At 30.2% G+C, this 26,760-nt stretch overlaps 1 protein-coding gene and 1 long non-coding RNA gene across 2 annotated transcripts; one reads left to right on the plus strand and one right to left on the minus strand.

Moving 5' to 3' along the window:
- The first annotated feature begins 6,974 nt into the window (after positions 1–6,974).
- Positions 6,975–8,122, plus strand: LOC150028094 (uncharacterized). The gene is made up of 3 exons (XR_016520384.1): positions 6,975–7,069; positions 7,221–7,295; positions 8,070–8,122. It is a non-coding gene; the product is annotated as an uncharacterized LOC150028094 (long non-coding RNA).
- Positions 8,123–20,563: 12,441 nt separating this feature from the next.
- Positions 20,564–23,678, minus strand: LOC150028095 (receptor-like protein EIX2). The gene has a single exon (XM_090301640.1). It carries the CDS (start codon positions 23,649–23,651, stop codon positions 20,607–20,609), a length of 3,045 nt encoding a protein of 1,014 aa, XP_090157766.1. The 5' UTR covers positions 23,652–23,678; the 3' UTR covers positions 20,564–20,606.
- Positions 23,679–26,760: the final 3,082 nt, after the last annotated feature.

The raw sequence follows: 26,760 nt of genomic DNA on the forward strand, positions 1-26,760 counted from the left end.
AGATGATAGCAGGCACACCCGAAGGATATGAATTTTGTATATTCAAGTTTAGTTTTAAACAAAAGTTCATAGGGAGTTTTACCTTGTAAACAATGGAAAGAAGGAAGAACATTTATTATATGAGTGGTCATGAGAAATGCCTCAACTCAAAACTTGGTTGGAAGAGACGCAACAACAAGCATGGATAATCCTATGACAGTAATGAGGCTTGCTTTCTCTTTATAGCATTGTTTTGTTCATGTGTGTGAGGGCATATGAAATGATGTTGGATACAATGTTTATTTAGAAAAAATTTAAAAACAAAAAATTCCTTAGCATTATAAGTTTGAATAGTTTTGATTTTGAAACCAGTTTGATTTTTAGCTAAAACGTTCAAAAGCAGCAAGGGCTTGAGATTTAGCATGTAAGAGATAAATCCAAGTAAATTTTGAATGTGCATCAAGAAAAGAGAGATATAGTATGTCGTACCATTTTTTAGCACATGTAGCATAAGGGCCCCATATATCAATATACATCAATTCTAAAGGATGATCATATACAATAGTAGACAAAGAGAAAGGAAATTGATGGGCTTTGCCCTGTAACACACATCGAAAAAGATAGGTCTAGCATTATAAGGAATCTTACATTGTTTTAGAATATTCTTAACCACGGAGAAACTACAATGCCCAAATCTATTAGGCCACAAGTGAAGAGAGGAGATTTTTCAAAAGTAAAAGAAGTGTAGTTAGCAAAAAAAGCAGATGATCTTAGATAAGGAAAAACATATAGATCATCCTTAATGGTGCCTTATAGAAGAATATGTGAATATGTTTGATTACCTGGTGTTTAACATAACAAGAATTGGGATGAAATTAAAAAAACGCATTGTTGTCACGAGCAAACTTTGAAACACTTAGCAAATTCTTATTAATATGAAGAACATGTAAAAGATCGTATAAAGAAAAAGAAGTATGAGTGGTAGAAGAAACACAAGAAGTAGAACCAATATGTGAGATAATCATACCTGCACCATTACCAAGCTTAACGTTCGCATTGCCATGATAGATTTGTTTATCATTGAAGAGAGTAGGGTCATTTGTTATATGGTGAGCGGAACCACTATTTGGGTACCATAAAGGATCTTCTAAAGTTGAGGGTGTACCAAGTATAGAAGACGAACAATCATCACTAGTTACTAAGAGAGATTTTGAAATTTTATTATCTAAATTGAACATTTCCTCATTCCATTCTCAAACTTGAGAGGGGGTATTAGAATAAAATTAATTATTCATAAATAATAGGAATACTTTGTTACTATTAGTTACACATGATATGTTATTTTCAAGAATATAGTTTCTTGTATTTTAGCATTTTCAATTTTATCTTATAGATCTTTCTATTATTTGAAATGTTTATATAATGAATAATATGTGAATAATCAGGCAAACTACTTATTCAAGAGCATACTGTTTATTCTATAGTAACTTCTTTCACATTTTATAAAAATGGTATAGAAATTTTAAATATGTATAGATGTTATCTCCTTTATGACACAATTCTTTGTGGTGATGAAAGCTACATTTATTTATAGGATTGTAGTGGAATGTGGACACCCAAAATAACAATGATTATTAAAGACTAACTTTACCATATGGAACCACATAAATCTCCATCAAAAGGCTAATCACTATTGTTTTTACCATTCAACAACCACAACGCATATGTATATGTATATAATTATAAATATAATGTAATCAAGATGTTGAATTTTTGTAGGTACATATGTATATAATTATAAATAAGTATCTAATGGATTATTTAAACAAGTGGCTTGAGTAAATTAGAGTACAATAAGTAATGATCATAATTTTACTCACATTTGACAACATATTTTGTATCATAACAACATATTTGGTATTTTTTGTTTAAATATATCAATTTAAGAAAATCAGAAGCAATGTAATTTAGGTGCTAAAAATTAATGAGAGATAAAAAAATATGAAAGCCTTGTTAAATTCTACGTCCACACAAAATGTTGGCAATTCAAAGTCTTTGTCTTTTTGTTTGCATTTGTTATACTTGTGGTGGAATATTCGAATAATAGTTACAAAACACAAGAATAACAACAACTTACAGAAATTAACATTCTTCTTCCACACACTCTTTGCTTTTCATTATTTCCATTTTTTATTCATAAAATTTGAACACCCATATGAAAAAATTGACAATAACTTTGAAATATGTTTCAATTAACTGAGATAAATCCCCTTAGTATCTATTTTAATAAAGTTTGAAGTTAAAATTTACAATTATTTCACATAAAAATAATAGAGAGACAGATGAAGGACTGATTTTGTTTATCATACACTTAAAACAATAGCAAAAGTTATAGTTAATTATAATGATAATTTATTATGGGTTTTTAGTTTACATGAATTTGTTATTTCTAGTCCATTTTATGAGTTAGAAAATTAAGCACAATAACGATCCCTACCCATTTTATGAGTTACCAAATTAGGACATAATGACAAGGAAATGGACAAAATGAAATCAAAAGACTTTTGAAGTCCTATCGATTATATGGATTGGAAAATTACATAAATGATAAAAACAAAACTATTTTAAATATTCACTTTTTTTATTTTCCTCATGTAATCTTTTATGTCAAAATGTATGAAAGGAAGTTGTTAACTTTATTTAATCAAAATAATTTTTACAATTAACTAACTCCATAAATCACTTTAAATGTTATTATTTATTTAACTTGTTTTCTTCTAATTGACAACCAAGAAGTATTTTTATAAATTAATATTAAAATACATTTTAAAATCTATCTCTGCCTGTATTTCTAAAAGTCTCTGTTTTTTAGCTCCACTTTCTTTTTTTCTTTACTCTGTTTTTTATTATTAAATTTGAAAGACCTTGCCTATAAAACCCAACTTATTGTTGGACACAGTCTTAACAATTCACTCTCACACTCACTCATATATTATTGTTAGACCAAGGCATCACATTTGAATTTTTTTTCTTCTTATATTCTTATCTATAGTGGATGATGTGAGATCTAGCCTCCTCACGCTAAGAATGACAATTCGTGCGTGAAACAACATTAATGGATGATTTGATAATTAGCAGGTGACACGATAGGTCCAACAAACACTCGCTAGAATAGACTTTAAACGACTCTAATACCTTATTACAAAGGGAACTTTAAGTTTAAGTCAATCCCATAAAACCGGCTCATGGGAAGAGGTTTACATCCATTTATATACAATAAAATATTCTTATGTCTAGTCGATGTGGGATCTCCAACATATATGGTGGAAAATTCTAAGTTGTAGGAAACAAGAATAAATATACAATTCATCAAAATACCTAACTTATAAGGATTTTTTTTCCTTTTATACAATTTTTTGTTTTCATTATCAATTCTTTGTAGATTTTATTTGTGTACATTTTATACTTATTGTTTACAATGATTTTTCTTTTTACAAGTTTCTTTTTATTTTTCACATATGGTATATATCACAGAAAAATAAGAAAAATAAAACGACCTTAAAAAATATTGGAATTTTTTCAAAAATATTATTTTTCCCTCATCCTTATATATGCCATAATCTTCCCTTTTAAAATTCTAACTATTCAAACTTTTTCATGTAAAATATTTCATAAAATTTTCTATATGAAAGGAGAAGACCCTCCATTTTTATTTGTGTTGGGTAAAAAGATAATAAACTTATTAAAAATAATTATGAATGTTTAGAAATTTAATACAATTACCAATTTAAAATTAAAATCAATGCATTAAATACGTATTTTAATTTTAAATTAAAGTCTAATATTTATTTTAAAATTTTCATTCAAATACTTAATTTAATTAAGAACAAAACATACAATAAATAAAAAATAAAATATAGTAAAATACCATAAACTAATAAATAATTTTTTTTTTGAAAAATCACAACAAACCGACGGGAAATAAAAAAAAAATTAACCTCAAAACATGCTACATAACATGATTTTAACCAAAACATAACTTAGTCCTGTTTCAAGTCAAGACTTTAAAATAATTAAAAAGTTAAAAAATCTAAAAAAATAATAAAAATATACTCAATCATGAAATTGTGTTGAATCAGACGACTTTAAAAAAAATTTAAAGAATGCTAAAATTTAAATATTATAACATTAAAATCGTGTTATGACTTAAAAAAATCATTAAATAAAATTAATTTAATAATAAAAATAATTAATTACTATTTAATTAAATTAAAAATTATTTTATAAATTAAAAAATTATTGGTATTTAAAATAATTTTTATTATTAATAAAAATCTATAAAATAATTTCTAAATTAATATTTAATTATTATTTATAAAGATTTTAGTTACTAATTATTTTACATTCTAAATTAGTTTCTATTAATCTTTTAAAAAATAATTTAAAATATAAAATATTAGTAATTAAAATTTTGATAACTAATCAGTTTAAAAATTATTTTATAAATTTTTATTAATAATAAAAATCACTTAAAATATCAATATTTTTTTATATTTTAAAATAATATTTAAATTACTTAATTTTTTTATTTTTAAATTTAATTATTATTTAATTATTTTCTTATAGTGTACGATTACAATTTCAACAAAATTAAAAACAGAAACTTGAAAAATAAAAGAAAAACTCCTTCACAAACTCATGTTCAACCTCCCTCACGTGTTCATAAAAAAAAAACAATACCTAAAGTCGTGATCCAAGTCATGACTTTAAATACAAAAATAAATTAAAAAACCTAAATTCATTGTGGGCCTCTTGATATCAGAAAAAAAAATATTTTTAATTTCGAAAAAAATATATTTTTATACAAATTGTGTTTCAAACACCACTTCATTTAAAAAAAGTAAAATAATACACATGCAGGGTAAATTCTCTATCTAGCACCATTTACACTTTTATTTCCCTAATTAGCACCCTTTTGTTTTTATTTCCCTATCTAGCACCCTTTTGTTTTTATTTCCCTATCTAGCACCCTTTTATTTCCCTATCTAGCATAATTTCAAAAATAAATAAATAAATAATAAAATAATAAAATATTATTTTTTTATAATTTTAATTTTGAATACATTAAAAAATAAATATTTTGAATGTTTAAAATAGTTAGAAATATAATTAATGAATAAAGAAATGAATTTTTATAAAATAAAATAAAAAATAATAATAAATTTAAAATGTTTAGTTTAATTTTTTTTTTAAGAATGAAGAAAATAAAAAATTAAACCCTACAACAACATAAAAGTTGAATCTATAAACATAAATCAATATTTATTTTTATTATTATTGATGATATAATCATTTTAATTTCAAGTAAAAAATACATGACATAATTACAAAAAAAATCAAAGTCAATTAGTATTAATTAATAATGGACACACAAATAATATTGAAGTGTCTATCCTAAATGCAAAATCCTAAAAAGAAAAACTAATGCAAATGTTACACTTAATGCTTAAAAATGAGAAACAAAAAATGAAAAAAAAAACTCTAGAAAATAAAAACAGCAACAATAAAAAAAATGGCAGAAAAAAAATAACTAAAAACATAAAATATATAAAATAAAGGCAAAAAAAATTAAGAAAAAGATAAAAGACATAAAAAAAATCCAAATAAGATAAATATAAGAAATATAAGGCGATACTAAATAAGTATATGTTGATCATAAAAATGAAAATAAATGAAAGATGATCATTCATTTAATATTTTCTTCAATGGTACATTAAATAGTTTGTGCGAAATGAAACATAATTAATGACGAGAAGTGCACAATTCAGTAATGTTGGGACATATTCTTTATGTGTGTTATGGTGTTTGACAATATGAACATTTTTTTGTTCGATCTTGTTGTTCTTTTTTATATCCATATCAGTCCTTATTTAATTTGTTTTTTTTTATAATTATGTCCTGTATTTTTTACTTGAAATTAACATGATTACATCATCAATAATAATAAAAATAAATAATAATTTATGTTTATAGATTCAACTTTTATGATGTTGTAGAGTTTAATTTTTTATTTTATTCATTCTTAAAAAAAATAATTTTTAAACTAAACATTTTAAATTTATTACTTTTTTTATTTTTATTTTGTAAAAACTCATTTATTTATTCATTAATTATATTTCTAACTATTTTAAACATTAAAAATATTTATTTTTTAATACATTCAAAATTAAAAATATAAAAAAATTAATTTATTTTTGAAATGGTGCTAGATAGGGAAATAAAAAATAAAAGGGTGTTAGATAGGGAAATAAAAACAAAAAGGTGTTATTTAGGGAAATAAAAACAAAAGGGTGCTAGATGAAGAAATAAAAGTGTAAATGGTGCTAGATAAGGAATTTACCCTACACATGCGTGTAGAAAGTAGTGTTTAAAAATACTATTTCTAAATGATCAATTAATAAAATAAAAAAAGTAAAAAAATTATGTTTTCAAATTTTAAATATGTTTTGATTTGTTTTCAGTTCTTCAACTTTAATACCTTCTCAAATGTAAATCACAAACTTCACTAATTTAGAAATTAAAATCCATACCAAATCCTTTATTCAAAAATTAAAAATCCAAATTCTTAATATAATAATAATTATTATTATTAATTAATAATAAAAAAATATCATTAATAATAAAATTATTATTATTATATTAATATTAATAACAATAATAATAATATAAAAAATAACATTAATAATAATATTAGTAATAATAACCATAAGAATATTATTATTATTATTATTATTATTATTATTATTATTATTATTATTATCAATAATGATAATATTAATAATAAAATCATTAAGATTATAATAATAATTATTGTAACAGCGTAAACAAAAAAAAAAAGATAAAGAAGAAAAAGTCAAACCGCTGCCCCCCACACACACACGAAACCTCTTTCTCTTTCTCTCTCCATCTCTCCCTTCTATCTTCTTTCTAAATTTCTCACTCTATACCTCATCTATTTTAGAATCTAATCATACCACGCTGTAGCAGAGGAGTTAAGGAACATTTCTACCCGATCAGATTTTCAAACAGAGTAAGTTCATTTTTACTCTAAATATCCTTTGTTCTCTGTTTTTCCTTAGGATTTAGTCATCAATCTTGGTGGGGTCAGTTGAGAAGTTTAATCCTCTCAACTTATTCTACTATATACTGAAATTTTGTTCTGTTTGGATAATTTGCATTAGGCCCGTAAATCTTGAAGCTTATCCAGACTGTGAGAAATAAAATTCTAAAAGTTGCTTGGAAAGCAAGCAATTGAGGTAAGGGAAGCTAAATTTAATTTTTAATAACACCCTAGGATAGAAGATTTGGATGTGGAAGGGACGTGGTCCCAATATTCAACTTCTCTTGTAGGGATGTTGTGTGTTTATATATTGGGTTGTTTGTTTATATATTATTTAAATTTGTGGAAATATTGGGTTTTGATGATTTAGTATTAAAGTGTTATTTTTTTATGTCAAATAAACTTTTGAATATTGTGGATCACTTTTTGAATGATATTGTATGACTGAATGATATGAAATTGAATTCATACATTTGAGATAATGTATGGACTGATGTTTGCTGTGTATTAAGTATTGATGCCTATGTGGTAACAGAGATCTCCGAGCTTCACTGATGATCTAAGTCACATAGACTAAGATATCAGGTGGTGAGAAGCTGATGGAGGAGTTCATGCACACCGTGACATATGAGATGCACGGCTTGGGTTGTATTGAACTTACCCTGATCCTTTCTGTTGGATTCGCTGGTAATCTTTGGATCAGGTGTTAGTCTCTGGTAGGACTTACTTAATACGGGTCTTCCGGAAGACGTTGTTTGTTGAATATTCTGGATGTGTAGATCCATGTGAGATCTATGTGATTGATTTATGTTGGAATTTGAAGAAGATCGAATAATTGAGAAATTGGCCATGTAATTTGATTTTCTCTTTTAATTTAATTTCGTATATTATAAAATTATATTTTCACTAGCTTACCCTTGCTTTTTGTGTTGTGTTTAAACTGCGATGACTGTACTATGTACACGAGCAGATGACCATACAGGTGCAGGAAAGCCTTAGAGGTTTCAGAGTTTTATTTTGAGCTATGGATATGTAAATATTTGTTTTTCTATAAATCCTAATCATGTATTAGGAATGTTTTGAAAAACTCCAAGTTTATATAGAAATACGTAGAACTTGTATTGTAATAGTTAGATGTTATTTCTGGGGTGTTACAATTATAATGATAATGATAATAATAATTATAATATAATAATAAAATATGTTTGATGAGTTCAATTCTTTTTAATTTAATAATAATAATAACAATAATAATAATACATTTTAATAATAATAATAATAATATATTTTAATAATAATATTAATAATATATTTTAATAATAATAATAATAATAATAATATAAATATAATATGAAAGAATAAATCTTAATTATCCAAATGCAAAAAATAAGTTGAATTATCCAAATGCAATGTTTACATTTAAACAATTGTGGCAATCCAACACTTTGCATTGGATGTTTTTTTGGCAGCTTTTGGGAGGTCTATCCATCGAGCACTTAAAAGAGATAGCAAAAGTTATATTTAATTATAATAATATTTTATTATATGTTTTTAGTTTACATGAATTTCTTATTCCTACTCTATTTTAAGAGTTAGAAAATTAAGCACACTAATAAGTGCTACCCATTTTAAGAGTTACCAAAATAGGACATGGTGACAAGGAAATGCATAAAACGAAATCAAAAGACTTTTGAAGTCCTATCCATTATATGGATTGGAAAATTAGCAAACCACACATAAATGAAGAAAACAAAACTATTTTAAAGATCCACTATTTTATTTTTCTCATGTAATCTATTATGTGAAAATGTATGAAAGAAATAGTTTATTTAAACAATTTGTCAACTTTATTCAAACAAAATAATTTTTACAATTATCTAACTCCTTAAATCACTTTTAATGTTATTAATTTATTTAACTTGCTTTAAAATTAATATTAAATCTATTTTTAACTCTATCTCTACCTATATTTTTAAAGGCCTCTGTTTTTTGTTCCACTTTCTTTTTCTCTTTGCTTTGTTATTTTTTATTAAATTTGAAAGACCTTGACTATAAAAAGCCTACTCATTGTTTGACACAGTCTTAGCCATTCATTCTCACACTTACTATAACACCCCGGAAAATACATCTAACTATTACAATACAGGTTCTACTTATTTCTATACAAGCATAAAGTTTTTCAAAACATTCCTAATACATGATTAGGACATATAGAATTACAAATATTTACAATATAAGTTTCATAATCAACGCCCTAAAACTCTTCTGATCCTCAGACACCTGTAAGATCATCTGCTCGTGTACGTAGTACAATCATCGCAGTTCAAACACAACAAGAAAAGCAAGGGTAAGCTAGTGAAAATAGAATTTTATAATATACACAATTAAATCAAAAGAGAAAACCAAGTTACATGATCAATTTCTCAAATTATTCAATCTTCTTCAAATCTCAACAACAAAACAATCACATAGATCTCACATGGATCTACACATCCAGAATATTCAACAAACAACATCTTCCGGAAGACCCGTATTGAGTAAGTCCTACCAGAGACTAACACCTGATCCAAAGATTACCAGCGAATCCAACAGAAAGGATCAGGGTAAGTTCAATACAACCCAAGCCGTGCATCTCATATGTCACGGTGTGCATGAACTCCTCCATCAGCTTCTCACCACCTGATATCTTAGTCTATGTGACTTAGATCATCAGTGAAGCTCGGAGATCTCTGTTACCACATAGGCATCAATACTTAATACACAGCAAACATCAGTCCATACATTATCTCAAATGTATGAATTCAATTTCATATCATTCAGTCATACAATATCATTCAAAAAGTGATCCACAATATTCAAAAGTTTATTTGACATAAAAAAATAACACTTTAATACTAAATCATCAAAACCCAATATTTCCACAAATTTAAATAATATATAAACAAACAACCCAATATATAAACACACAACATCCCTGTAAGAGAAATTCAATATTGGGACCACGTCCCTTCCGCATTCAGATCTTCTATCCTAGGGTGCTATTAAAAATTAAATTTAGCTTCCCTTACCTCAATTGCTTGCTTTCCCAGCAACTTTTAAAATTTTATTCCCCACCGTTTGGATAAGCTTCAAGATTTACGGGCCTAATGCAAATTATCCAAACAGAACAAAATTTTAGTATATAATAGAATAAGTTGAGAGGATTAAACTTCTCAACTGGCCCCACCAAAATTGATGACTAAATCCTAAGGAAAAACAGAGAACACAGGATATTTAGAGTAAAAATGAACTTACTCTGTTTGAAAATCTGATCGGGTAGAAATGTTCCTTAACTCCTCTGCTACAGCGTGGTATGATCAGATTCTAAAATAGATGAAGATTGGGAGAGAAATTAAGAGAGAGGGAGAGAAGAGAATTGGAGAGAGAGAGAGAAAGTGGTTTGGAAGAATGAAGAAGAAAGTGATAGTGGGCACACTGTTTCTGCTTTTTATAAAAAAAAGTGCCATTACATTATCTCCAACTACAAAAATTTTCGTCCTCGAAAATGAACTTACCAAGAAAAAGATTAGGGTATGATGCTCATATCACCTCTTCAATTTCCCAAGTGGAATCTCCAGAGGTGAGGTCCCACAATACTTTCACCATGGGAATACTTCTTCCACGAAGTTGTTTCACTTGTGAATCTAAAATTTTGATTGGCTTTACTTCAAATGACAAATTTTCTTTGACCTGAATGGAATCAGACTCTAGACTGTGGCTAGGATCAGGTACATACTTTCGTAGCTGGGATACATGGAAAATATTGTGAATGTTAGCTAAAGGAGGAGGCAAAGCAATTTCATAAGCCACGGGGCCTATTCTCCGAAGAATTTGATAAGGTCCTATGAACTTAGGAGTCAATTTCTTGGATTTGAGTGCTCTTCCTACACCAGTGAACGGTGTAACTCTCAAAAAGACATGCTCACCCGCAGAGAATTCTAAAGGTCTTCTTCTTTGATCTGCATAAGATTTTTGCCTGCTGAGAGATGTTTTCAATCTTTCCTGAATCATTTTGACTTTCTCATTGGTTTGTTGTATTAATTCTGGTCCAATTAACACACTCTCACCATCCTGAAACCAGCACAAAGGTGTCCTACACTTTCTTCCGTACAATGCCTCGAAAGGAGCCATTCCTATGCTAGCTTGGTAACTGTTATTGTAAGTGAACTCTACCAATGGTAGAATTTCATCCCAACTGCCCAAATGATCTAACACACAAGTCCTAAGCAAATCCTCTAAGGACTGGATAGTTCTCTCTGATTGTCCATCAGTCTGAGGATGATATGCTGAACTAAGTCTGAGTTTAGTCCCCAAAGCTTCTTGAAGTGTTTTCCAGAATCTGGAGGTGAATCTAGGATCTCTATCTAAAACTATGCTGGAGGGTACACCATGTAATCTGACTATTTCATCTATGTAAATCTGGGCCAACTTCCGCATAGAGATTCTCAGGTCTATAGGTAGGAAGTGTGTCGTCTTTGTCAACCTGTCCACTAGGACCCAAACAGAGTCATGCTTCCTCAAAGTACGTGGTAAGTGGGTAACAAAATCCATTGAGATACTGTCCCACTTCCACATTGGAATGTCTAACTGAGTTAACATGCCTTCAGGCCGTTGATGTTCAATCTTTGATTTCTGACAAGTCAAGCAAGCAGCTACAAACTTAGCTACATCATTCTTCATGCCATGCCACCAATAAGACTTCTTGAGATCTTGATACATCTTGGTCATTCCTGGATGTAAACTGAGTTTGCTTTTATGACCTTCAGATAACACTGTTTGCTTTAGTTCATTATCCTCTGGTATACATATTCTATTTTTGAATCTCAAAATACCATCCACTCCTAAAGAGAAGTCTTTAGCTTTGTCAGTATTTAATAAGCCCATGAAGTTCTTCAATTTTGAATCTTCCAACTGCTTCTCCTTCACCTTCTCCAAAAATTCATTAGTTATAACAAGTGTATTACAACTAATGCAATTTGAAGACATGGAAACCTCCAAATTCATACTCCTGAAATCTTCAATCAATGCTAACTCTCTAATCATAAGCGAAGACATTTGTATCTTTTTACGACTCAACGCATCTGCAACAACATTTGCCTTCCCAGGATGGTATATTAGCTGGAAATCATAGTCTTTTAAAAATTCAATCCATCTCCTCTGCCTCATATTTAACTCCTTCTGATCAAACAAATACTTCAAGCTTTTATGATCACTGAACACATTAAAACTAACTCCGTAAAGAAAATGTCTCCATATTTTTAAAGCAAAGACAACTGCTGCCAATTCTAGATCATGAGTTGGATAATTTCTTTCATGCACCTTTAACTGACGAGAAGCGTAGGCAACAACTTTCTTATTCTGCATTAGAACACAACCCAATCCCTCATAGGAAGCATCACAGAAAACTTCAAAAGACTGATTGGTATCAGGGATTGTCAATATAGGAGCATTAGTCAACCTTCTTTTCAACTCTTCAAAGCTTTTCTCACATTGTTCAGTCCATGCAAAAGGATGATCCTTTCTAGTCAATTGGGTCAAAGGAGCCACTATTTTAGAAAAACCTTTTATATATCTCCTGTAATATCCTGCTAACCCGCAAAGCTTCTAATTTCAGTAACTGTTTTAGGACGTTCCCACTGAAGTACAACCTCCACTTTAGAAGGATCTACTGATATTCCCTGTGCAGAGATGACATGTCCTAAAAATTGTATTTCTGACATCCAGAAGTCACATTTTGAAAGTTTAGCATATAACTGTTTTTCTCTCAAAATGTTCAGGACGGTTCTAAGATGTTTTGCATGTTCTTCCCTTGTACGAGAATAGATCAAAATATCATCTATGAACACTACCACAAACTTATCAAGAAAAGGTCTGAACATCCGATTCATATAATCCATGAAAATAGCTGGAGCATTAGTCACCCCAAATGGCATAACCAGAAATTCATAGTGACCATACCTTGATCTAAAAGCAGTCTTCTGAACATCTTCCGCTTTCACTGAAATTTGGTGATAACCTGAGCGCAAATCTATCTTAGAAAAGACAACTGCTCCATGCAACTAATCCATCAAGTCATCAATTCTAGGAAGAGGATATTTATTCTTTATTGTTAACTTGTTTAATTGCCTGTAATCTATGCATAGACGTGACGAACCATCTTTCTTCTTCACTAATAGCACTGGAGCTCCCCATGGAGAAACACTAGGTCGAATGAATTGCTTCTCCAATAAGTCTTCTAGTTGTTTCTTCAATTCAGCTAACTCCGCTGGTGCCATCCGATATGGAGAAATTGACACAGGGCCTGCTCCGGGAATCAAGTCTATTGCAAACTCTATCTCTCTTTTAGGTGGAAGTCCAGGAATCTCATCAGGAAATACATCCATAAACTCCTGAACTACAAACATATCTTTTTGTACTTTATCAGTAACTATAGAACAAGCCAAGAGCATAAAACATTCTGCACCTTCTCGTATCTCTCTCTCAAACTGATGAGCTGAGATAACCTGCATTCCTTCTAATTTAGGGAAAATTAACTTCTTCTGACCACAATCTATAAGGATATGATTAGCAGACAACCAATCCATTCCCAAGATAACCTCCAAATCTTTTAGAGGTATACAAATCATGTTGATCTTGTATCTCTGCCCATCTATAATTACTGGACACTCAGCACACATGGAAGAAGTTACTATAATACCTTCTGTTGGTGTAGATACCACCAACTCAAACTCTAATTCTCGGACTGGCAACTTAAGTTTCTTAGCACAATCAAAAGATATAAAAGAATGGGTTGCCCCAAAATCAAACAATACAGATAATTGTGTTCCAAGGATAGAACAAATACCTCTAACAAGGATATCAGACTGTGAAGCTTCAACTCCACTAATAGCAAAAACTCTGCCAGCAGCTTTGGGTTTTTGATTACTATTTTGTTGTACTTGCTGCACTCCGCCAGAATTTGGAGCTCCCAATTGGACACGACAGTCTTTTGTTGCATGACCATACCTGTGACATCTATCACATGTCACATTTGACACTGGATGAGGGCAAAATCTAACATCATGTGGCCAACCGCATCTAAAACATCTGAAACTAGGTGGTGATTGAGAACTGGGTCTTCCTCTGCTATAAGATTGAGGTTTGAAATAAGGTTTCTTTCTATCTTCATATTTAGGCATGCTTTTAGAAGGTCCTCCCACTTGAGGCTTAGCAAGTCTGCTACTACTTTTCAAACTCTCCACTACTTTTGCTTTCTCCACTAGGGCAGGGAAATCTCTAATGGACATAGGAATCACCACTTCTTTAAGTTCTTGCTTCAATCCAAACTCAAATTTTCTACATCTCCAAGCCTCAGTCATGGTCTGGGTGTAGAATCTAGCTAGGTGTTTGAACCTAGTAGCATATTCTGTGACTGAAAGATTTCCTTGTTCCAGCTGCATGAATTCAATTTCTTTTGCATACCTGACACTATCAGGAAAATACTCCTCCAGGAATCTTACTTTGAAGTTCTCCCAAGTGGCATCTTCTCCTTTGTCTTCCATCATTTGCTTCATGCCTATCCACCAAAACTCAGCTTCTTCAATAAGCATATAGATGGCATAAGATAACTTTCTCTCTTCAGGGCATTGAGTAGCTTCAAAGATTCTTTCTATGTCTCTCACCCACTGGTCTGCTCCATCTGGATTTACCTTGCCATTAAATCTGGGTGGATTATGTCTTAGAAAATCCTCCAGACTAAAGGTATGGGGTTGTTGATGAAGCTGAGATGCTTCTGCTGCTAATCTAGCTGTTTCTAATTGATGAAGGGCGGCCTGATGCTGTTATGCCATAGTAGCACTCTGTTGTTGCAAGGCTGTTGCCATCATCTCTATTGCCCGAGCTAAGTTGGGCATATCTACTGGTGGAGGAGGAGTAGGTGGTCTACGTGCCATCTACTAAGCACATAAAGAATTGGATTAGAAATTACTAAAAATTTTCAACTACATCTTTAAGACAAATTAACTTCAAAGAAATAATCATACGAAACAAGTAAAAAACCAATCAAAACTTATCCCTAAAATGTACTCTAGCTACTTAGAATTAAGATAGAAAATAATCTTGATCTAGTCATGAGTGTGCACCCTCACCACTCTATCAAGATTCTTTTCATTCTTAATACTTTCATCTTTATTCATAACAATTAACTTGACTCGAACACAACAAGATTTCAAGAAAAACAACTTTGTCAAACATCTTATTAGAAACTTTTAACTAAGTCTTGAGGCTAGACGTAACCAAAAATCTACACGCAGAAGAAACAAAATAAACCCACTACCCCCAGGTTATCCTAAGGATGAACCGCTCTGATACCATTAAATGTAACACCCCGGAAAATACATCTAACTATTACAATACAGGTTCTACTTATTTCTATACAAGCATAAAGTTTTTCAAAACATTCCTAATACATGATTAGGACATATAGAAATACAAATATTTACAATATAAGTTTCATAATCAACGCCCTAAAACTCTTCTGATCCTCAGACACCTGTAAGATCATCTGCTCGTGTACGTAGTACAGTCATCGCAGTTCAAACACAACAAGAAAAGCAAGGGTAAGCTAGTGAAAATAGAATTTTATAATATACACAATTAAATCAAAAGAGAAAACCAAGTTACATGATCAATTTCTCAAATTATTCAATCTTCTTCAAATCTCAACAACAAAACAATCACATAGATCTCACATGGATCTACACATCCAGAATATTCAACAAACAACATCTTCCGGAAGACCCGTATTAAGTAAGTCCTACCAGAGACTAACACCTGATCCAAAGATTACCAGCGAATCCAACAGAAAGGATCAGGGTAAGTTCAATACAACCCAAGCCGTGCATCTCATATGTCACGGTGTGCATGAACTCCCCCATCAGCTTCTCACCACCTGATATCTTAGTCTATGTGACTTAGATCATCAGTGAAGCTCGGAGATCTCTGTTACCACATAGGCATAAATACTTAATACACAACAAACATTAGTCCATACATTATCCCAAATGTATGAATTCAATTCCATACCATTCCGTCATACAATATCATTCAAAAATTGATCCACAATATTCAAAAGTCTATTTGACATGAAAAAAATAACACTTTAATACTAAATCATCAAAATATAATATTTTTACAAATTTAAATAATATACAAATAAACAACCCAATATATAAACAAATAACATCCCTGTAAGAGAAATTCAATATTGGGACCACGTCCCTTCCGCATTCAGATCTTCTATCCTAGGATGCTATTAAAAATTAAATTTAGCTTCCCTTACCTCAATTGCTTGCTTTCCAAGCAACTTTTAAAATTTTATTCCCCACCGTTTGGATAAGCTTCAAGATTTACAGGCCTAATGCAAATTATCCAAACAGAAAAAATTTCAGTATATAATAGAATAAGTTGAGAGGATTAAACTTCTCAACTGACCCCACCAAAATTGATGACTAAATCCTAAGGAAAAACAGAGAACACAGGATATTTAGAGTAAAAATGAACTTACTCTGTTTGAAAATCTGATCGGGTAGAAATGTTTCTTAACTCCTCTGCTACAGCGTGGTATGATCAGATTCTAAAATAGATGAAGATTGGGAGAGAAATTAAGAGAGAGGGAGAGAAGAGAATTGGAGAGAGAGAGAGAGAAAGTGGTTTGGAAGAATGAAGAAGAAAGTGATAGTGGGCACACTGTTTCTGCTTTTTATAAAAAAAGTGTCGTTACACTTACTCATATATTATTGTTAGACCAAGCCATCACATTTGAAGTTGTTTTTTTTTCTAATATATATGGTGAATATTCTAATCTCTAGGAAACAAGAATAAATCTACAAGTCATCAAAATACCTAACTTATAAGAATTTTATTTTCCTTTAATACAATTTTTGATTTTCATTATCAATTGTTTGTAAAAGTTATTTGTGTAAATTTTACATTTATGTTTAGTATGATTTTTATTTTTAAAATTTTCGATTTATTTTTCACATATGTTGCATTTCATTCAGAATAAAATAAATAAAACGACCTTTAATAAAAGTGGAATTTTTTCAAAATATTATTTTCTCTCATCCTCCATAATCTCCCCTTTCAAAACTCTAGTTATTCACACATTTTTTAATGTAAAATATTTCATATAAATTTATATATGAAAGGATAAGACCCTCCATTTTTATTTGTGCTGGTTAAAGAGATAAAATATTTGATATTTTTTATATTTGAATTTCAATTTGATTATATACGGATCATACATTAAAAATTATGTTGTCGTGGGTTTATTAAGTGTTAAGGAAGATTTTGTTTAAATAAAACTTAGGGCGTGGTCGGATAAAATACAATGAAAATAGGTGTTTGGCAAGAAGGTGACCTGTGTGCTCTTTAAATTAAAAAATAAAACCCGTTCAAGAAGTTCGCCTAAAATATCAGAAAATGCAAAAAATATGGTTGATTTTTTTTTTTAAATAAACTACAAGAAAATGATAACGAAGAAACTAAATTTTAGATACCAAAATAATTAATTGCAATAGTAACTAAGTTATAGACTTAAAAAAAAATTGGTTTCAAAATTAGTTTGTATTATTGTTAAATAGTTTCTAAATTTGTATCTAATTAGTTACCAAGGTTTTAACTATCAATTATTTAGTTTCTAAATTTGGTAGCAAAAACTTTGGTTGCTAATTAGATACCAATTTAGAAACCATTTAATAATAATACAAACTAATTTAGAAACCAAAAATTTATTTAATCCCTAAAATGGTCTCTAATTTAGTTACTATAACAATTAATTATTTTTGGTATCTAAAATTGATTTTTATTTTATTATTTTCTTGTAGTGGTAAATTATCGGAAAAAGAGGAAAGACGGTTAGTAAACATGATTTCAGTTAGTTAGTTAAGAATTGTTTGAAATTATCTATAAAGGGGAGAATTAAAAAAGCAAAGGAGGATCGAAAGATAGTTGGACTGGTTCATGTGAAGAAAATAATACCTTAATTTCTAGAAACTAGATTGAGCCATAGCAAATTGGCGCCCACGTGGAACTAGTAAAAGTTGTTCCTGCACCAACATTACATTAGAAAAGATTTACTGTGCACCGCGCGATGAGCAACGAAACGCGACTGTGGAAATGGAAAACGAGAACATGTGTCTTCAACAACTCATGGAGACCATGCAAGAACTCTAAAGAGATAACGCGGAAGCTAGGAAACAAATTAAAGATTTTCGGGTTGCACAAGATTTTAGGTTAAATAACGTTTTGAAAAAGTGTTAAAAGCGTGAAACTGCTCAACGGATGACGTATGTCTTATTTAAAACTGCCACGCTAGTCACCTTTTAGTCTCTTCGGCTTAAGGATGGGAGATTGTGTGGTGTCCTAGGCCTATTTGATATTAAGAAGGCCCATGACATAAAATTTTATTTAAATAAAATTTAGGACGTGATCAAATAAAATCTGATAGAAAGAGGTGCTCGACAATAGGACAACTCAAGTGCTCTTTAAATTGAAAAATAAAATTCACCCAAAAAAACTCGCCTAAAATATCGGGGAGTGCGAGAAACATTATTGATTTTTTCTGTTAAAATAAATTACAGAAAAAAGAAAAACACAGTAACCACTGTTTCAGTTAGTTAATTAAGAATTTTTTGAAATTATCTATAAAGGGATGAATTAAAAAACAAAAGAGGATCCAAAAGTATTTGAACTAATTTATGTGACGAAAAGAATACCTTAATTTTCAGAAACTAAATTGAGCCATAACAAAAATATACAACTTAAATTATATATATAGATATATATATATATATATATATTTATTTTATTTATTAGCAGCTTAAGTTATATTTAATCAAAATATTTTTTACTGTTAATTCTTTTAATACCTTTCTACTTGCCTACTTATTTGGCGTTCTAAGACGAAATCTTGTGTTAAGTAAATAACAAAAGTTATGCATTATTAACTTAATTCAAGCTTCTTTCTTATCCCATCTCAATCCATAATTAATCTTAAAAAACCAACGTCTATATATTATTCCAAATAAAAATAATTTACAACAGATTTGTTTTCTAACACACTCTTCATAAACTTTTTATGCTTGGTCGCAACATTTTATGAACCATAGAAAAATAAATGAAGACTCCTAATATATAAAAACATTTAAAAATAAAAATATATATTTATATTAAATACAACTTTTTAACTCATAAATACAAAGAAAAAAACAAAATATTACAAGTGAAAAGGCTTTTGATAATTTTGTAACAACATTGAAATTTTGTTATTTTTGGATAAATTAAAATCTTAATTGAAAAATATTTTGGAGAATACCAGAGATGAAGCTAAGATGTCATTACAAAAATAATTAAATTATTTTCACATGTTAAAATTTTGTAAATTTCTTTTAGAACTCTCTTCCATCATGGAACTGGAGTGCTTCGTCAAGCAAATAAAAAATAAAATGCAGATGAATCACATCAAATTGAAAGAAAGAAATAAAAATATAAAGAGTGCAAGGACATAATTAAAGTTGGTCTTTCAGATAAATAAACTTCACACGATTATAAGACATCACATAGGACTTCCTGAATTATACTAAAAAAACAACCAATTATAAGTATCTCTAAAATACACTCATAATTGGATGGAAGTGGATGCAAATAATAAGTGAATTCTAAAAATTCATTTGAAGTGAGTTGAAAGCATAAAAGAATTGATTTTAAAGAGATAAACTTAAAAATAAAAAAGGGATATGATAGAGTTATAACATGCAACTAGTGGAAATAGGTAGTGGTTGCAGAGCAGTATAACTATTTATGTGGGAGAAAGTAGAAATTGTGAAAGCACAATGTGTGAACATTTTGTTATCTTTTTTACACAATATTATTTGTTTGTCCCTTTTGCAATTTTTTCGTTTTCTTTTCTTTTTCACTTCCTATTTTGTCGTTTGTACATGTCTCATTTTTTTGTTTTGTTTTTCTAGAAAAAATATTAAAATAAATTAAATTAGATTTCAAATACTGTGAAATGAAGGTAAAAATATTACACCCAAAATTAAGTATTTACATGGAGCTTGAACCTTGCCATTGAGAAAGAACGTAATTTGTTTTATATCATATAGAAATTTGAATAAGAATGCTCCCCCTTATCTAAAACAGAGTACCAAACCCAATTTTAATGTAGAACCAATTCGATCTCAAGATATTACAATTTCACTCCAAAAAATAGAAACACAACATTACAAAAAAGGAGAGATGCATATTATGCTTGAGCAATTTTCCCCAAAAGATTTTTTACTACAATTCAGGTAAAAAATTAAACTTAATATTAAATTCAAACTAAAGTATTTTATGTTTTTCATAAAATATATACTACGAAAAACCTTCTAATATTTTCTTTCACTGAATTTTTTTCTTGAATTTATCATTAATAATCAACCAACAATCACCAACAAGATTGTAGCTTGTACCACATATCATCAAGGAAACTAAAATATGCATATCTCCATGATCTATAAATGAACAAAGGAGTAACAATTACCCAGAATCCCACAACAAATCCAAGTGCCATGCTAACAAAGAACCAATTCACTCCATGCTCATCATTCTCTATTCCAGAGTGGTTAATATATGAACTTTGTTGGTTGGAACTGCAATTGATAAGTAAAGGTGGACCACATAAATTATTTCCAATAAAATCGGATGTTTCAAAGCTTTGAATTTGAATGCCTGTTGGAATCTTTCCCTTTAAATGGTTATAAGACAAGTCTAGGTGGTTGAGAAAACTCAAATTTGATATGGTTAGAGGGATTTCTCCTGAAAGTTGATTCTTTGAGATATCAATGGATTCTAACAATCTCATATTGCCAATACTTGATGGAATTTGGCCAGATAATTGATTCTTGGATAAATTCAAAAATATCAAACCATCTAGATCTGTGATTTCTCTAGGTATTTCACTTGATAATTTGTTCCCTGATAAATCAATGCTTGTTACCAGACCCAAGATGTTTTTGTACTCAATTCCTGCTCCTTTTAGCCAAAGTAGCACACTAAGCATATTGGGTGCTAAAGGTAGCAAAGGGTGATATTCAATATTAGGTGATTTTGAGTAGATAACATTATTTCTACTTCTATTTTTGAGTGTCATGACCCTCAATTTATTGAAACAAGTAGGTATATTTCCAGACAAATGGTTTTCTGCAAGGTCTACAACCTGAAGGAGACTCATATTACATATTTCATTTGGAATGTGACCAAAAAAGTTGTTTGATCGAAGACAAAGGATTTTCATATTTAATAACTTTTCTCCAACCCATGATGGAATAGTCCCTGAAAGATTATTTTCCCCTAGGTCCAATATTACCAATTGGGTGTTCTTCTTCAAACTGGTAGGAAATACTCCTGAGAGCAAATTCTTACGAATTTGAAAAGATTGCAACACTGCCAAGTAACCCATGGATGGGGGTAAGTTCCCAACAAAATGATTATTTTGTAAACTCACACCCACTAGAAATGGCCAAATGTTCCAACAATTTGGTAAATCTCCTGACAATTTATTTGATGCCAGATTGAGAAATTCCAAGGCCATCGGCTTGTCTTGATTTCTACATAAAAAATCATCCATGGTTCCAGAAAGTGAATTGCTTGAAAGATCTAAGTTGTACACATCATTTGAAAGATAAGGCAGTTTTCCATGAAAGTGATTTGTGCTTAGATCAACACTGTAGATAGATATTGGATTCTTTAATGTAGTCCCAAGCTCACCATGGATTTGATTATGGGAGAGGTCCAAATAAGAAGCCTGAGAAAAATGTTCCCAAAACCAAGTGGGAATAGTATCTAATATCCCAGTGTTTGACATCATTAAATCTTGTAGTCTGTTTTGTGATTGAATCCATGATGGAAAGTTGGGACCCAATTGCCATGAGTTTAAATTCAACCTGGTAAGCTGAAAAGTAGGATACCAATTGAAACCCACTTTTAAAGTCAAATTATTTCCTGAGGCAAGAATTTGTTGCAACATCGTAAGATTTGCAAGATTACCCTCTGTGACAACTCCTTTAAAACAATTATCTACAATTTGAAGATTTACTAATTTAGAGAGTGACCCAATACTTTCAAATGGATTTCCATTGAATTGATTGTTGGTTAGATCGAGAGATCTTAATGATGAAAGTTTTCCAAGTGATATAGGCAGGGTACCACTAATTGAGTTGCCTTCAAGATCAAGTCCGACTAGAGAAGTCAAATTTCCCACAGCATTAGAAATAGTCCCATGCAAGTGGTTGCTTTCTAGGTTCAAGATCTTGAGATGATGAAGTCTATATAACCCATTAGGTATTGAAGAAGAGAATGAATTGTAAGCCAAGTCAAGATTTTCAAGGAGTGTAAGGTTTCCAATGCTATCAGGAATTGGACCTTCAAAATTGTTGAATGTTAAACTAAGAGAAACAAGTGTTTTCAGTCCAAAAACCCACTCTGGAACAAAATAAATTGTAGAAGCAGAAATATCAAGAATGAGGAGAGATGAAAAGTTAAATAAGGATGGTGGATTATTGTGAGGGAATGCACATCTTGACAAACTTAAGTGCATTAAAGAAGGAAGATCTTGAATAGTGTGAAGCCAATGAAATGATTGGGATAGATTTATTCCTCCCAAACCAAGATGTTCAAGCTTCGAAAGACTTGACAACCAATGAAGGTTTTGAGGGAACATAGAATAACTTTCCAAGTGAAGGTAGACCAAATTGGATAGATTCCCAATATGAGAGAGAATATTTCCACTGAATTCAACGTAAGAGAGATCAAGGTGAGTTAGGAAAGTCAGTTTCCCAAGGTGAGTAGGAAGTGACATACCTGGTGTTCGTAATTTCATGCCACTCAAGTCAAGATATCGGAGTTTGGAAAGACTTGATACCCAATCAACATTTTCTGCAAACAGATAATAATTCATTCCAAGGTCAAGATAGAACAAATTGGAGAGATTTCCAATCTGAGGAGGAATGTTCCCGTAGAATCCAGCGTTTGAAAGATTGAGGTGAGTTAAGGAAGTCATTGTTGCAATGAAAGAAGGAATTGGCATATTACCAAAATGATTGCCGCTGAAATCCAAGTAATTCAAATGCTTTAAGTCAACCAAACAAGGATTAATCTCTCCAGAAAATATCGATTTAGAATAATCTTCGTATGTTTGTTGATCGAATACATCTTCATGAAAGAAACTAGGTTCTGAAATGTTGAGGTGAAGTTCTGCAACGTGAGCAGTGATGTTGTTGCAGACAACTCCAACCCAGTGGCAACAATTAGAATCCACAGTTGCATTCCAAGATGAAAGCCTATTTGAAGGATCTTTGAGATGATGCTTCAACTTCAATAATGTCTCTCTCTCATTTGGGATGCACACTATCTCTCTCCACACACCAAAAGTTGACATAAAAAGTGAAAGCCAACAAAGGTGAACGAGAATTAAAATAGAACACTTCTTCATCACACAACCTATGTATAACAAATTAAATGTTTCTTGTATCAGAAATCTTCGTTCTGCATATTAAACTCTTTCTGTTATATATATACTCGTTGGGCAAAGCCCTTTTTTCTTCATTTTAAACATTTTTTAGTCTTTCAATCAGTTATTCACTTTAAAATTCTAATATCACTTGGATTCGTAGAGTGCGAAAAGTCTATATTGTTTTTTGTTTACTTGAAAAGTCTTCGTTCAAAGTCTTTGGGTAGGTTGTTATGTTGTCTCTTTCCAATTGAATTTGAAGTTGAACATTATAGCTTTGCCACATGAAAATTATCAAAAGCATTGAGGAAAACATTTTATTCCTTTATTTTAAACATTATTTTAGTCAGGATTACTTATATAATACATGTTTTTTATATAATACATGTTTAAACTTTTGTCTTGTATAATTTTATTTATTTATCTTATTTTATCAAACATATTACCCAATTTTATTATTTTATGTTTAGTGTTTTATATATATGTGTTCTCGCTGGTTCATTCAGTCGTCGTTGACTTCAAAGGCAGATGATGGCTCCTCTTATCTCCTGGTGGTTTCCGCTCTCTCTCTGGGTAGCTGAGAGTGGCTCCGTTGAAACAGAGGGGGCCCTACCTATTGATTGCACTCCGACGATCAAGTCAGTACTGGAGCAAAGAAACGGTAAGTAAGTAAAGTTGTTTCAAGCTTAGAAACGGTGTACCTTGATAGGGTTCTTACCACCCTTTTTATTGGTTGTATTTAGGGTTACTTTTGTTCTGTTCCCATGCCTCTTAGAGGACTTAGGGTTCCTGGCAGAATGTCCTTGCGCCGTTATTACACAATCTTAGCATAATCTGACACATAAGACTTCCCTTTATTGGAGTGCGTAGGCTAATAGTGTGGCCGCCAAGGTACCAACTCATGCACCAATGTTGTTGGGCCATCTGTTCTGTAGGTGTCCCAAGTTTCACGTATCATGCATGCAGCTTTCCCTGGAAACCCTAGCATTGGTGGGCTTAAGCTTTTTCCTTGGAATATTTACTTGTGCCGCGCCCGAATGCGCTATACACACCACATGCACGGATCCCTCGTGACTTGGGTCTTTCTGATGTATGAGTGTTTAACTAGTAACTGGTACTATTTCTGGGGCCCAGCTTACGTGGCCCATTATAGTTGTTCAGACCACCGATGTTCGATTTCTACCTCTGTGTCTGAGGTCTGATGTCGATCTCTGACGTCGATGTTTGAGGATTGGTTGGTACACAAGCCCCCCAGACTCGAACTGTAACTTGTTCAACGAAGAGGCTAAGTGATCGCCTGCGACGACCTACGTGGCGAATGAGTGATAGGACGTGCACAGTGCACTGAGGTGACATCTCATCATTATTATTATTATCAATAATGATAATATTAATAATAAAATCATTAAGATTATAATAATTATAATGATAATGATAATAATAATAATTATAATATAATAATAAAATATGTTTGATGAGTTCAATTCTTTCTAATTTAATAATAATAATAATAATAATATATTTTAATAATCATAATAATAATATATTTTAATAATAATAATAATAATAATATAAATATAATATGAAAGAATAAATCATAATTATCAAAATGCAAAAAATAAGTTGAATTATCCAAATGCAATTTTCACATTTAAACCATTGTGGCAATCCAACACTTTGCTTTGGATGTTTTTTTGGCAGCTTTTGGGAGGTCTATTTATCGTGCACTTAAAAGAGATAGCAAAAGTTATATTTAATTATAATAATAATTTATTATATGTTTTTAGTTAAATGAATTTCTTATTCCTAGTCTATTTTATGAGTTAGAAAACTATGCACACTAATAAGTGCTACCCATTTTAAGAGTTACCAAAATAGGACATGGTGACAAGGAAATGCAGAAAACAAAATCAAAAGACTTTTGAAGTCCTATCCATTATAAGGATTGGAAAATTAGCACACCACACATAAATGATGAAAACAAACTATTTTAAAGATCCACTTTTTTATTTTTCTCATGTAATCTATTATGTGAAAATGTATGAAAGAAATAAACGAGAATAGTATATTTAAATAGTTTGTCAACTTTATTCAATCAAAATGATTTTTACAATTACCTAACTCCTTAAATCACTTTTATTGTTATTTTTTTATTTAACTTGCTCTCTTCTAATTGACAACCAAGAATTATTTTTTAAAATTATTATTAAAATCTATTTTTAACTCTATTTCTACCTATATTTCTAAAGGTCTCTGTTTTTGGCTCCACTTTCTTTTTCTCTTTGCTTTTTTTTTTATATATATTAAATTTGAAAGACCTTGACTATAAAAATCCAACTCATTGTTTCTCACACTCACTCATATATTATTGTTAGACCAATCCATCACATTTGAAGTTGTTTTTTTCTTATATGGTGAATATTCTAAGCTGTAGGAAACAAGAATAAATCTACAAGTCATCATAATACCTAAGTTATAAGGATTTTATTTTTCCTTTTATACAATTTTTCGTTTTCATTTTCAATTTTGGTAAAAGTTATTTGTATAAATTTTACATTTATGTTTTGGTATGATTTTTATTTTTAAAATTTTCTATTTATTTTTCACATATGTTGGCGTTTCCTACAAAATAAAATAAATAAAATGACGTTTAAAAAAAGTGGAATTTTTCCAAAAATATTATTTTTCCCTCATCCTTATATGTCATAATCTTCCCTTTCAAAACTCTAGTTATTCACATTTTTTTAATGTAAAATATTTGATAAATTTTTTATATGAAAGATAAGATCTCTCCATTTTTATTTGTGCTGGTTAAAGAGATAAAATATTTGATATTTTCTATATTTGAATTTCAATTTGATGATACACGGATCATACATTTAAAATTGTGTTGTCGTGGGCTTATTCAATGTTAAGGAGACCCATGACTTAAAGATGTTGTTTAAATAAATCTTAGGGCGTGGTCGGATAAAATCCAATGGAAAGAGATGCTTGACAAGAGGGCGATCTGAGTTTTCTTTAAACTAAAAAATAAAACCCGCTCAAGAAGCTCGTCTAAAATATCGTGGAATGCAAAAAATATGGTTGATTT

This window comes from Phaseolus vulgaris, chromosome 4 (assembly GCF_051622355.1).
Source record: "Phaseolus vulgaris cultivar YP4 chromosome 4, ASM5162235v1, whole genome shotgun sequence".
NCBI classification, from domain to species: Eukaryota; Viridiplantae; Streptophyta; class Magnoliopsida; order Fabales; family Fabaceae; genus Phaseolus; species Phaseolus vulgaris.

Bases quoted from the DNA above. Each gene is read 5' to 3' on its own strand.
- LOC150028095 (XM_090301640.1), bottom strand. From the start codon at position 23,651: ATGAAGAAGTGTTCTATTTTAATTCTCGTTCACCTTTGTTGGCTTTCA.